The following is a 13,618-nucleotide window of genomic DNA, read 5'->3' as shown; positions in this document are numbered from 1 at the left end:
AAATTAGCTCAAGGAAAAAATGACTACACATTTTTAAATGTCATGAATAAAAATAAAGCAATCCACTTACCACAACCATTTTCATCAGATCCATCAACACAGTCCTTGTCCCCATCACAGACAAAAGATAGGTCAATACATCGATGATCAGGACAACGAAACTGACTAGGTAGGCATGTCTCTGTAAATTCTAACGTCATTCAAAAACAAAACCAAGTAACAGTTTATTTCTTGTTCAGTGTGTACCGGACCAAAGCTGCAAAATGCTAAGGAGATACACAAGTTATCTCATTTGTACGTGTGTTCAAAATTCCTTCACATCAGCCATATAGCCAAAGTCAGCCCAGAAGAGTACTCAAAGCCAGGACAGTTTGAGGGAAGAGGAATAAGAAGATTATAGGTCAGAGTCAGATTCTGTGATTAAACCTTGAAAAATACATTATGCTTACCAAAGTGAGCATCATGGGCTTGGACTGGACTATACCTCATGAATACAATTGGGTCTATGACTCTCCACCAAAGCTAAGCAACGGAGCCCAACTGGGCACCATGGTCAGCCTGACCCACATGCCGCAACGTATATAGACAGATCATGACTGGATTTAGTCCAAACTCTAAGCAGAACGTTTCTAGAAGCCAGGGTCCTACCTTGCTAAAGAGACATACCCTTAGAGTCAGATGTGCTGGCTGTCCCATCCACAATATGAAACTATATTAAATATAGATGCACAGAATGTGAAAGCTAGAAGAGGTCTGAAAACCCATCTGCTACAGAGGGAAGTGACTTGCCTAGTCATGTAACCAAGACTAGACCTTGGTCCAGGGAACTCCATCCACCTTCAACTACTATTGTAGACACAAAAACAAACAACAACCTAAATGAAATCAGAAGAGCAAGATGAAAAGCAGGCAGACAGCACCAATGAAATTTAAATTTTCTGTGCTTCTGCGCTTTATTCCCTTTTTGCCTGTATGAAACAAAAAGAAAAACCAATAGCCAAATGTCTTATATGATTTAGAATAAAACAAATTTGTGATATATAGATATATATATAGAGAGAGAGAGATATCTATATCTCTCTATATATACATACATACATATAGTGGATGTATAGTGGATATATAGATATATATGTATCTGTGGATATATATATATAGTGGATATAGTGGATATATAGATGTATATATAGATATAGATATATATAGAGAGATATCTATATCTATCTATCTATATATACATACATACATATAGTGGATATATAGTGGAGGAATTGTTTCCCACTTGTGTCTGGATGTTAGACACAGTCCTTTTTCTGCATCCATAAAACTCAGTGACCAGAGGACTCTAAGCATCTTTACTCTTTACTCTGATAGCCTATTGATACAGGGATTGACAGATGGAACAATGATTACAATCCAACAAAAATTGTGTGAGCCTCAGAGGAAAATGTGCAAGGCCTACTAATTGTTCAAATCTATTCATTAGGCTGACCAACCAAGAGAAGTCTGCGCAAAACTTACGGCAATTCTTCTCATCAGATCCATCAGCACAATCATTATCTGTGTCACAGAGCCAGCTCCTTGGGATACACAGATTATTATCACAGGTGAATAAGGATGCAGGGCAGGAAGTGGGTGCCTGGGACGGACAGTTCTGCTCATCACTGCCATCCACACAGTCATTCTGCTTGTCACACTTCCAGTGTGCAGGGATGCACTCTCCGTGGCTACAGGTGAACGCTGAAGATGCACAGGAATTATCTACAACGGAAACAAACTGGTCACAAAGACATTTGCTTTTACAGCCCTATTAAGTGAGTTCTTACCTTGTAAAAGCCCAGTTCTTCAATGGGAGCAAATATACAAAATAAAGAGAGACGTGCACGTCATTCTTATCATCACCATTGGCTGACATTTATTTAGCAATTGTCATAAGCCAGGCATTTTTCTAAGTGTTTTATACATACTTTTTCTCTCTTAATCTTCACAAGTATACTGTGTGGTATGTATAATTATCTGCATTTTGCAGATGAGGAAACTGAGGCTTTGAGAGATTTAGGAATCTCCCTAAGATTCAATCTCTAGTTGGTGTGACCTGAGACCCATCCCGTACTTCTCAGCTACACTTCGTCTAATCTCAATTTCACACTTAGTCTAAAGAAACCTTGAAAAGGTGTCATTGGAAAAACACAAATTGATAAAATATTCAGGTAAAAATTTGTACATTTAAAACAAGAAGAAAATTTTAGAAATTTCAGACAAGTGGGCACTTTTATTTTCAAATCTGGCACTCTTCTTTCTCTCCAAAAAGACAGGTTATCATTATTATTGATCTCACCTTGATAGAGAGTTCTTAGATTTCAATTTCAATGATTCTTTTTTTAAATTTTAATGGAATGCTTTTGTTTTCTACAATAGCATTCATTAGGCCCCCGACTTTATACACCAGATTACCATGGAAAGAAGAATGTAAACATTAAGACCATCAGTTCACCCCTATTTTACTCCAAAGTGGGGGAAAGGAAATATACCACTTGAAATTTTCAAACGCAATTATTACAAGTACCGATTATGAAATATATTCTTTCAGATACTAAAGGTTATAATCTATTTATTCTGACTTGACTTTTGGAGGAGCTTGTAATGACTGCATTGGTCCAAACATCCAATGTCAGATAAAAACAAAATGTTGCTGAAGATAGCCCAAATCAATGGTAGAAACCAACTATAGCATGATCTATGAATGATATTTACTATCTAGCTTCCTAAAGCCTTGGGGGTACATATTAAAAAATCGAAACTTCTAGAAGATATTTTCCCCCACAGAGATAACCCAACCATAAAAAAGAAAAAAAAGAAAAAAAAGGTCCACCTCTCTGTTCTATTCGTCACTGAGTATCTCCTATGTATAAGCTACTTACTAAATTTGCCACATAGGTGCTCATCGCTGTTATCATGACAGTCATCTACTCCATCACAGCGGTAGTGACTGGGCACACATCTGCCGTTGCTACATGGAAAGGAAAGGGCACCACACTGCTCCAGGGGTGGTTCATGGGATGGGTCTTCCTGGCATGTCAAGTGATTAGAAGTCAAATTCATTCCATACGGACAACCACACACCCGCTGGAAATTTGGCACTGGGAAGCAGAAGTGGCTGCAGTCACCGTTTGGATGTGTGGGTCGGTTACAGTAGTTAGAACCTGCAAAAGCAATGAGGGAGACAGTGAGTTAGGTACATTTCCACTGGGTTGATCACAGGGTTAGTGGTGAAGGAAAACAAATGGGAAAGAACAGTGTTCATACCCAACACTAAAAAGTAGCTGCTTCTTAGAAATCAACATGCCAAGTGGAACATTCAGTTTAAACACAGAAAACGTCCTAAAATGTGTTTTTCCTGACAATATCTTTAGGATTAACAAAGTTGAACAGAGAGTGTTAAGTCTTACACTATTTAACTATCTGGGTAGCAGGAACATATAACAATCAGGAGCTATATTAAATCATACATACTAAAAAGTAAAGGAGCCACCATATTAAACAAAATACAACCATGTAAAAGAACTTGGCAACCTCACCAGTCTGAGTGTTGGCATCATATGATTTCACATGCATTATATTAGTGATGCCACTTCGGATAACTCTCATGTCTCCACCATCCATTTTCCTCACTCGAACGATGGCACCCAGTCTCCAGTCGGTAAAAAACACATAGTCTAAGAAGAAATACCAGTGATTAGTATTATCATCACAGCTCACTTTGGAAAATGCAATAGTGTAACGCTTCTTGCAAATGTGAGAAGATTCTCCCACAAATATCTGTAATATATTTCTGCGATCATTTTCTGTGACTTATTACTCTCTAGAAATGGCTCCTTAGAAGACTACATATTTAATGATACCAGAGTTCTGGTTCAGGCAGGCATGTATGGAGTATTGTGATGGTATTTAATAGCAATTAGGTTTGGACTTCCATAGGTAAAAATAAAAAATTGGATTATTCAATAGAGCATTAGATGTGTCTCATATGACCGAGTTCTTATCCCACCTAAAGCACTAAACTTCTCAGTGCTTATAGGCAAGTACTTAACTGGATGAGGGTTCTTTTTTAGTAAAATTAAGGAAATAACTACATCTCTAAGCTCCCTTCCAGATCAACCCTTCTATATATCCCATGTCTTAATTGAGGACACTAATTTTGTAGCTCTGGGGATCAATCAAATTATCCACAGAAGTGTGCCTACCTCTCCAACTGTAGTAATATTCCATGAAGTTCAAAATAGTTAGTCATGTTCCCTTTATGCTACCAGAGCAAGAAAGTAAACACACACATTTTGAATAGAATCAGTGGATTTTTCTTTTTATCAATACTTTAAAATTCCCAGCTAACCAAAAAATGCCAAAAATGCCACAAATTTTATCATTAGACCAATTTCCCTTATCTGTGGCCTAATCAATGACTAATCAGTCACTGGAGTTACTAAACCTTATCTAGACTGACTGACAATCTCAATCCCACCACTCATGAAGGTATCTTACTATACTTAAATAGATAAGAAGTTCCATAAACCTTTCACTCCTGTGTGGTGCACAGATAGCCAAGCATATCTAGCCTTTCCATAAAAAGAAGGATAATTTCTATGGTGTTGTGCAATCAAAGAATTTTCCAGGGGCCTGTGGGTGGCTCAGTCAACTCTTGGTTTCAGCTCAGGTCATGATTTCCCAGTTTGTGGGTTTGAGTCCCACATCAGGCTCTGTACTGACGTGCAGAGCCTGCTTGGGATTCTCTCTCTCTTCCCCCTCTCTCTCAAAATAAACTTAAAAAAAAATAATTTTCTATAAGAAATTCACAATGAAGGTCAGTGTTGGGAGAAACCTATTATTATTATTATCATCATCATTATTATTACTATTATTATTATTATTATTTGGGGAACATGGTGCTGTTTTTGTGAGTATGCACTAAAATTTTTTTCCTACTGATGAAACCAAAAGGTATTGAAAGTGCCTTTTTATTCAATCCCAAAACATTCCCTCAAGGAGCAGGAAAAATTTAACATTCTTACAATGTTCCTATGTGACATCAAATGGCTGTCTGACATCATTAGTGAAAAGGGAGTGAGTAAGTGGAAAGGCATAAATAGAAAGGGGTGAGTATGTAGAATTGACTCATCTCATCATAAAAACTTACTCTCTCAAGAGCATTTTTAAAATATTTTTAAATGCCATGCACTCCTCCACAGATAAACAGACAGCAGGATGGAACATGCAATATATTTACTACCTATTCATTCCACACTATATGCATGGGAGAAAGTCTTTGATTTACAGTCAGTATCTAGCCTGTTAAAGCACCTTGCTAATTATCCAGAGTAGGATGTTCCATCCAAGTACACAAGTACATATGGTCCAGGGCCTTTCGTGGATCACAAAATGGCACTAACTGGACTAATTATGGTTTGTCAAACAGAACCAGGTTAGATTTGAGTCTCTCTTCATCCTCTTGGCCTGGCAATTTTGTACAATGCACAAGCTATACAATCATTTGCAGAAACCTTGTGTTCAAGACTAAATAAACCACCTGTTTCACAATGCCAAGCTACACTCAACTCAATACCACAACTCCACTCAAGAGGGGAGCCAGGACAAGGAAAACTGAAACATTGTGATCATTGCTGCTGTGTTTCCCAGAATTTCACACCCCCAAGCAATCTTTACTAGCAGCATTAAATTATCGGAAAGGTTCATGAAAAAACAACTACGTCTAGCTATTTTTCACAAGACATATACTAATTTCTATATAACAACAATGATATCAGTTACCCAATATGTGTCTAAAAAGTTTCAGAGTCATTCAGTGCCTATGCAGTTGATAAACGTGTGTAGTAGCTTTCCCACATGGATTCTAAGAAGGTTTTTACAAAGAATAACAAAACGCAAGGCACCACAAACACTCCTAGTGTTTTATTCTTAAAAGTGATGAAATCAGTAGTTTATTTCTTTGGGGGATATTTATATCATAGAGTACTTGGGGAGTTTATAACACATGTAATCTACAAAATGCTATACCTGTATAAATTGTCAATTATTATCTAAAAGCGTCTAAAACAAAAAATTCACAAAGTGAAAATGGTCAGTCAAAAAAAACAAATGTTTTGTCTACACATAATAGCACCATTCTCATTTTTTGTATTCTAAAGTAACCAACTTTTCTGGAGTTGTGAGATTGCCAAATGAGGATGAGTCTACTGTTAACAATTTGCAAAGTACAAAAAAAACACACACTTTCATTGCTTCAAAGCATACCTCCAAAGACAGTAAGTCCAAATGGATGTGTCATCTGCTGTATATGGCCCAGGTTTCTTCTATCTAAGCCATCAAAGGTGCTGTGCTCAATTTTATCAAAAAAGGCATCTACCCAGTACAACCGTAAAGCACTAAAATGATAAAATACTTAGTTATCTGTTATCCAGAAACTAGTAATGCACCCTTTCCACGGAGGACAATCATAAATGGTATGTTCAGTTGAAACATTTATTAAACAAAGTTTTAAAGATTAGATTATAATCACTAAAAATGTGATAGTTTTTGAAAATGGCATGATTTCATTCTTTTTCATCACCTTACTTATGCCCCCCACCAACGATACAATACGTTCTAACGAAGCAATTTTTAATTGTCTTAAAAATTTTTTAATGTTATCTTCCAGTTAGGTATTTTATTTTTCTCCTGGTTAAGTCCATAAGTTAACAAAATATTGGTAGTAATCTATGTTTCTTCCTTTTGTCTCTTCTATAGACTACTTTGGCATTCATCTCTGTAAGCTTTTTTACCCCATTATCTTTTCCTATGTTCCTAGATCATCAATTTCCTGAGAACTCTATCTTATACTTCAAAATTCTCCCAGAGTATATATATGCAAATACACATTTGTTAATTAATTGAAACTAAAGATTTCCTACCCACAAGATGCTCCCTATGAAAATTACACATCACCTGGACTTCATCAAATCCCCTATCCTGCTTCTAATGTGATTTCCGTCTTGCCTCCTCTGTACGGACCTCCCACAAGGTCCTATCATTCTGCTCCCTCTATCAATATCCTCAGACTGTTCATGAGTGCATTAGTTTTCATCCCAGCAGAAGTTGGCTAACTATGTGTTCTTTGTGTCCTTGTATCATACTATGTCCTTCTCCCAGTGCCAATGATGTAAAAATATCTGAGTGCAAGTAGTACCAGTTTCCTCACTCCATCATACTGCTTCATGTGGTCCACACTAAGAGGGAACTTAATAATTCACGATGATTCCTACTTACCCCCAGTCAATGGCCAACCCATTGGGCCATCCAAGAGTACTGTTTACTATAGGCAAAAGGTTAGATCCATCACTCCATGCTCTCATAATTTTAGCAGGACGGAACCAATCAGTGAAGAATATATACCTAGAAAAAGAGGTAATAAATCAAAAATGTTAACACTGGAACAAACTACATGACTCAGATTTTCCAGAGACATGTTACAATTTCATTTTCTGTATATGCTCTTGGGCTTATGCGGAAAAAATAAAATCTGTTTAATAGGCAAGTTTAGTGTACTATCGATCTCTTAATTAAAAATGCAGTTAGCAATATATAACTAAAGTCATAAATACAATGGCATTAAAATGGGCATCCAGAGCAGAGAACCAATGTGCTAGACTTGGGACATGAAACTATTGTCACCAAGTAGATTTTAAAGAAAGACATAATTCAGGTTACATTTTAAGATTTTATTTTTTAAGTAATCTCTAAACCCAACATGGAGCTCGAAACTACAACCCCTAGATCAAGAGTCACACCCTCCACTGACTGAGCCAGCCAGGCACCCCTGGGTTACTTTAAATACTCCCAAGTTGTTGAAATGAAATAATATACTATGAGCAAGAATACAGATTTTAATCTCTCTTTCCTCTCTGGATTAAACATCTAGGTCACACTAGATAGCTCTTTAGTCATCTTCCACAAGGAAAGCATTTCATCTCGGTTGAAGAATGCACCCAAACCAACTCTCACTCTCTATCTAAGGTAAACTTTTATTCTGAGGAGTGACAAAAAGAAAAATCTAGGGGTAAAAAACAAACAAACAAACAAACAAACAAACAAAACTTTTCTCTCTCATGCGACCCTTAAAATTAGTCTTTTCAAAACATAATTTTCTGAAATGTGACTTCATATTATTTAAATGAAGGAGTCAGTAGGAAAGGAATTTAACAGCTCTTCAAAACCAAATGGCTAAGATTTAGTTTAAGATAAGTTCATTAGTAAATCAACTCTTTACAGGGCAATAAAATGTATTATTAATAATATCACCAGTTTTTAAATGTTTCTTACATTATTTCACAGGAAGAAATTTAAATACAAAATAAACACTCTGAGGCATCATACAGAGTTCTTTAGATACAAAGGCTTTGTAGTCAGATAGGTCTGAAATTTGAGTACTAACTGTTGTTTATTAGATATTATATCTTCCTGCCTCACAAACCAGCTTTTGAATTAGACAAGATTATGTCAAGTGCTTACTCTGTGTCCTCCAGAAATCAGGTTTTAGTGACTTACCACTCACTTTCTTTTTTCTTTTTAAACTCCACTCAAATACAGCTACCAAGCTCAGACTTGTTCCAAACAAACATATTCGCTATTAACCAGATTTAAATAAGAAAGGTAAGAACCTAAAAGGAATAGTATAAGCTGTTCTGTCTTTTCTTGTCTGACACCACCAATCACAGAATGGTTAAACATGAAACTTAGTCTGTGGTCTGAAAGACTTTTTATTCTGAAAACTACTGAATGATTAAGCAAGTTTTGCCACGCTTTGTATCAATACATTAAAGCGGGAAAAGAATTTGATCCTTTCCTGATAATTCCACTGCACATTCAATCCTTTTCTACTGAATCTGTATCACATTGTTGGTCCTCTTCAACTGTGGAAAAAAAACACACTTCAGTGAAGACTGGGAAAGCTGAAACTAAGGAGAAAGTGATTTCAAGGAGATGAAATGATTGCTTAAACTTATGCTACAGGGATAAAATTTAAGGTGATTTCAATTTATGTAGTTCAATCTTGTATTTGCTGAGCTTGCCAAATAAATGTGGCATCACTTTTCAATAACTTTAAAAGACATACAGTTTCAAGCTTTTCAGGAAACATGAACACACTTACCCAGCAATAGGATGAACTACAATTGATCGTGGGTTATTTAAATTCTGGATTATTGCACGTCTCGATTTATCAGCTAACCTCATGACACTGATACTCCTGTAAGAAGCATCTGTCCAATAAAGATTCTTTGAAATCCAATCAAAAGTCAAACTTTCAACACTTTCCACCCTGTTGGCGGTGAGAATTTCTCTTCCTGTAAGTTGAAATATGAACAAGGTTTAAGCTAAATATATTTTATGCCATACATTTTCCAACTACTGCATATTTAAATTGTGTCAAAGTTATAACATATTTCAGTAACCCACGTGGAATTTTTAAAAAACAAAACAAAACAAAACAAAAAAAACCCACTGCTGAGCAACCAGAGATAAAACTAGAATCTATCCATTCCCAAAAGTTTGGATCTCAAAAAACAGATATGATTCTGATAAACTGAACCAGAAGTGGTATGCCCTACATTTACTCCCTTGTTCAACCTTCCAGAAAAAAATTTCTCATTGCAGAACATCTGAAAGAAGAGAAGATACCTGAGTTCACATATTCACAAGCACCACCCACAGAGAGCTCTGATAAGCCACCAGGTACCACTGGCAGGAGATCTCTGAGGTGTGACCGCCCAACCTTCTCAACAGCCTTTCAAACTGCCAAGTTGCCCTATTTTGAAAAGACCAGCAAAGATTCCAAATGGAAATCAGAGGTACAGGAGGAAAAAAAAGACCACTTTTCTCTTGGTGAAATTTTTATGTCTTTTCCCCTTTTTCTTATTTTCATTAAGGAAATCTGAATCACAGTCAATAACACTTTTTGAAGTAGGGAAAACCATCGTAGTGCTTTTTCCATTCATTTACTTAGCAAATTATAAAAGAAAGTCTTCTATGTGCCAGACACCATACTAGATACTTAGGAAACATAATATTGCTAATAGTATTTGTAATAATAGCTTATATTGAGCACTTACAAGCCAGGAACTGGCCCAAAGATTTTACATGGAATCATCCATCATCACAACAGTTCAAGGAAGGCGGTATTATTAGCAACCTTATTTTGTAGATGAGGAAACTGAGTCATAGAAAAGTGAAGCATCTTGAAAGAAGTGTGGACACTGCCTTTGAAGGATTTATAATGAAGTGGAGGCAATTAAACTAAGAGGTAGAAATAAAAAAGTAATGGGTATTTTGACAGATGTGCATGGAATGGTATGAAACACAGACTCCAAATGAAGCACAAGGTGAGGTGGAGGTGTGGACAGTTTTCCCAAAGGAAGGGGTGAATTAGGTGCTGTAGGAAAGCAAAGACTTGGAAGTGAGAAAGAGAGAGATTGAGAACTCCATGTGTTTTGGAAGTTAATCAGTTAATGACAGAGGTTAACAGAAAGGGAGAAATTTAGGTAACCACCAGACCCTGGGAGGAATGGGGGTGGGGAGGGGTGATAAGAGGGAAAGGGACAGTGGTCATGCTCTACATGCTCTAAGGCAGGAAGTCTTACATGGAGTAAAGATGTCTACTTACATCTGTTGGTTTTGAGGTAGTTGTGGGATATATGGTGAGATATGCAAAAGGCAGTTGGCATTATGGGTGTGAATCTCAGAGAGCTTGGAGGGAGATTTATGGAGGGATATTTATATCACCTGAAAAAAGCCTTCCCTGATCTTTCACTCATTTGCCAGGTTAGGAGGAAAATCATTCAGTAAATGCCTTACCATAAGTCTCCCCATTCTAATTTATAATGGCTACATTATAGCCATTATAATGGCTATAAGGGGTGGGGGGTGGGGAGGAAGATGCAAACTAAGTCCAGCAGGGGGAAGACCCACACACACACAGACACTTCAACATATTCGTGGTCAGAGATACCGGGCTCTGCAACACACAAGGGTGAAGAACTAAAGTGCTTAGTTACAAGTTGGTATTAGAAGCAGTGAGACCACCAGGTCCTTCCCGGATCCTAAGCAATTCTGCCACTTCTGTCCATCTACCTCTTCTAACAGACCAGCAATCTTGTTCTCTGGAGGAAATGATGCAGAGACGCTGTGGGCTCAAAGACACCACAATGCACAACGGCACTGCATCTGCTGGGTGGAACAAAACTGAATACAGGCAAATTGTGTGACTAGTGAACTGAAGGGTCGGTCCTTGGCCCCCTGTCCTCTGTACTTCTCCTATAACACAGATGGCAAGCTACCTTCACCACCTCTTAATCCCCATACCAAGGAGAATGGAGACATCTAATAAGGACAAAGGACTATCCCTAGAAAAAGATTTACTAATATTGATGTTTGGAAGCTCCCCAACAGAAAGTCTGCCTCAATATCTGAAGTTATCCAGCTGATGAGGCCCATACAGACAGAAAGACCTTCTGTTGTCTTTTTCTTTTTTCCTTTGTTCATTTGTTTCTTAATTTCCACCTATGAGCAAACTATACAGTATTTGCCTTTCTCTAACTGCCTTATTTCACTTAACATTATACTCTCTATACTCATATACTCTATACTCATTATACTCTCCTGTGTTGAAAATCACAAGATTTACTTTTTTATGACTGAATATCATTTCATTGTATATATACCACATTTTCTTTATCCATTCATCTATTAATGGACATGTGGGCAGTTTCCATAATTTGGCTACTGGAAATAAGGCTGCAACAATTAGGGGTGCAGATATCGTTTCAAATTAGTGTTTTCATTTTCTTTAGGTAAATACCTGTAGTGGAATTGCTGGGTCATCTGTTAGTTCTCTTTTCAATTTCTTGAGGAATCTCCATACTGTTTTCCACAGTGGCTGCACCAATTTACCTTCCCTGCAATGGTGCATCAGGATTCCCTTTTCTCCACATCCTTGCCAATACTTGTTATTTCTTGTCTTTTTCATATTAGCCATTTTGACTGGTAGCAGGTGATGTCTCATCATACTTTTGATTTTCAATTCCCTAAAGATTAGTGATCTTAAGCATCTTTTCATGTGTCTGTGGACCATTTTGGACCATTTTGATGCCCTATTTAAGACAATGTCTATTTGGTTCTGCTGTCCACTTTTTAATTGGATTTGACTGTTGTTGTCGTCATCATTACTGAGTTAGACTGAGTTCTTTATGTATTTTGGATATTAACCCCCTTAACCAATATATAGTTTGAAAATATCTTCCTCCCTTTCTGTAGGTGGTCTTTTCATTTTGTTGTTTAGTTTGCTGTGCAGAAGCTTGAATTTGATGTAGTCCCATTCATTCATTTTTGTTGTTGTGTTTGTGCACAAAAACTTATTGCCAAAACCAATACTAGTGAACTTCTTCCCTATGTTTTCTTCTGGGAGTTTTATGGTATCAGAAATAATTTTTTAAGTCTTTGATCTACTTTGGTTAATTTTTGTGACTTGTGTGAAGTAAGGATCCAATTCCACTGTATTACATGTGTTTCTCCAGTTTTCTCAACACCATTTGTTGAAGAGACTATCCTTTTCCCATTGGTTATTCTTGAAACCTGTCTCAAATATTAGTTGGCTATATATGCTAGAGTTCAGTTCTGCGCTCTCTATTTTGTCCTAATTTTCCATAATGTGTCTATTTTTGTGTCCATATCATACTGTTATTACTGCATTGGCTTTGTAGTATAGTTTGAAATCTGGAAGTGTGATACCTCCAGCCTTGTTCTGTGTCCTCAGGATTGGTTTGGTTATTCAGGGTCTTTCATGGTTCCCTACAAATTTTAGGATTGTTTCTTCTATTTCTATGAGGAATCCTTTTGGTCATTTGATAAGGATTGCACTGAATCTGTAGATGACCTTGGGTATTATGACCATTTTAATAATATCAATTCTTCCAGTCCATGAACTTGGGATGTTTTTCCATTTGTATGTGTCTTCTTCAATGTCTTTCATCTAAGTTTTGTAGTTTTCATTTTACAGATCTTCTACTTCATTGGTTACATTGATTCCTAAGTATTCTATTCTTTTTGATGCTATTGTGCATGGAATGTTTTGTTTTTACGTCTTTTTTGGATGCTTCATCATTAGTGTAAAGGAAAGCAACTGATTTCTGTATGTTGATTTTCTGCTCTGCCATTTTATTGAAATTATTAATTAAATTGCAACAGTTTTTGACTGATTCTTTGGGATTTTTTGTATATATAGGGTCAGCAGCAAATAACTGCCTTTTTGCTGCTTTCTTTCTAACTTGGATGGCTTTTACTTCTTTGTCTTACCTAATAGCTCTAGCGGGGACTTCCAGCACTATATTGACAGAGGTCATCCTTGCCTTGTTCTTAATCTTAGGGGGAATGCCTTCAATTTCTCTCCATTCAGTATAATGTTAGCTCTGTGTTTGTTGTACATGGCCTTTATTATAGTGAGATATGTTACTTCTATACCCACTCTGTTAAGAGTTTTTATCATTAAAGTATGTTTTCTTTTGTCAAATGCTTTTTC

At 36.7% G+C, this 13,618-nt stretch overlaps 1 protein-coding gene across 3 annotated transcripts in view; it reads right to left on the bottom strand.

Moving 5' to 3' along the window:
* LRP2 (LDL receptor related protein 2) overlaps positions 1-13,618 on the bottom strand; it is a 199,159-nt gene that overhangs the window by 100,465 nt on the left and 85,076 nt on the right. For all 3 annotated transcript variants that reach the window (XM_058714866.1, XM_058714867.1, XM_058714868.1), the window contains exons 17-23: positions 9,200-9,392; positions 7,318-7,443; positions 6,307-6,437; positions 3,579-3,716; positions 2,922-3,203; positions 1,522-1,761; positions 71-190 (exon numbers count right to left, since the gene is read on the bottom strand). In XM_058714866.1, the coding sequence (XP_058570849.1) occupies positions 71-190; positions 1,522-1,761; positions 2,922-3,203; positions 3,579-3,716; positions 6,307-6,437; positions 7,318-7,443; positions 9,200-9,392 (1,230 nt within the window). The remainder of the gene's footprint in view (positions 1-70; positions 191-1,521; positions 1,762-2,921; positions 3,204-3,578; positions 3,717-6,306; positions 6,438-7,317; positions 7,444-9,199; positions 9,393-13,618) is intronic.

Source organism: Neofelis nebulosa, chromosome 2 (assembly GCF_028018385.1).
Source record: "Neofelis nebulosa isolate mNeoNeb1 chromosome 2, mNeoNeb1.pri, whole genome shotgun sequence".
NCBI lineage: Eukaryota > Metazoa > Chordata > Mammalia > Carnivora > Felidae > Neofelis > Neofelis nebulosa.
This window is presented reverse-complemented; position numbering and strand designations above follow the sequence as displayed.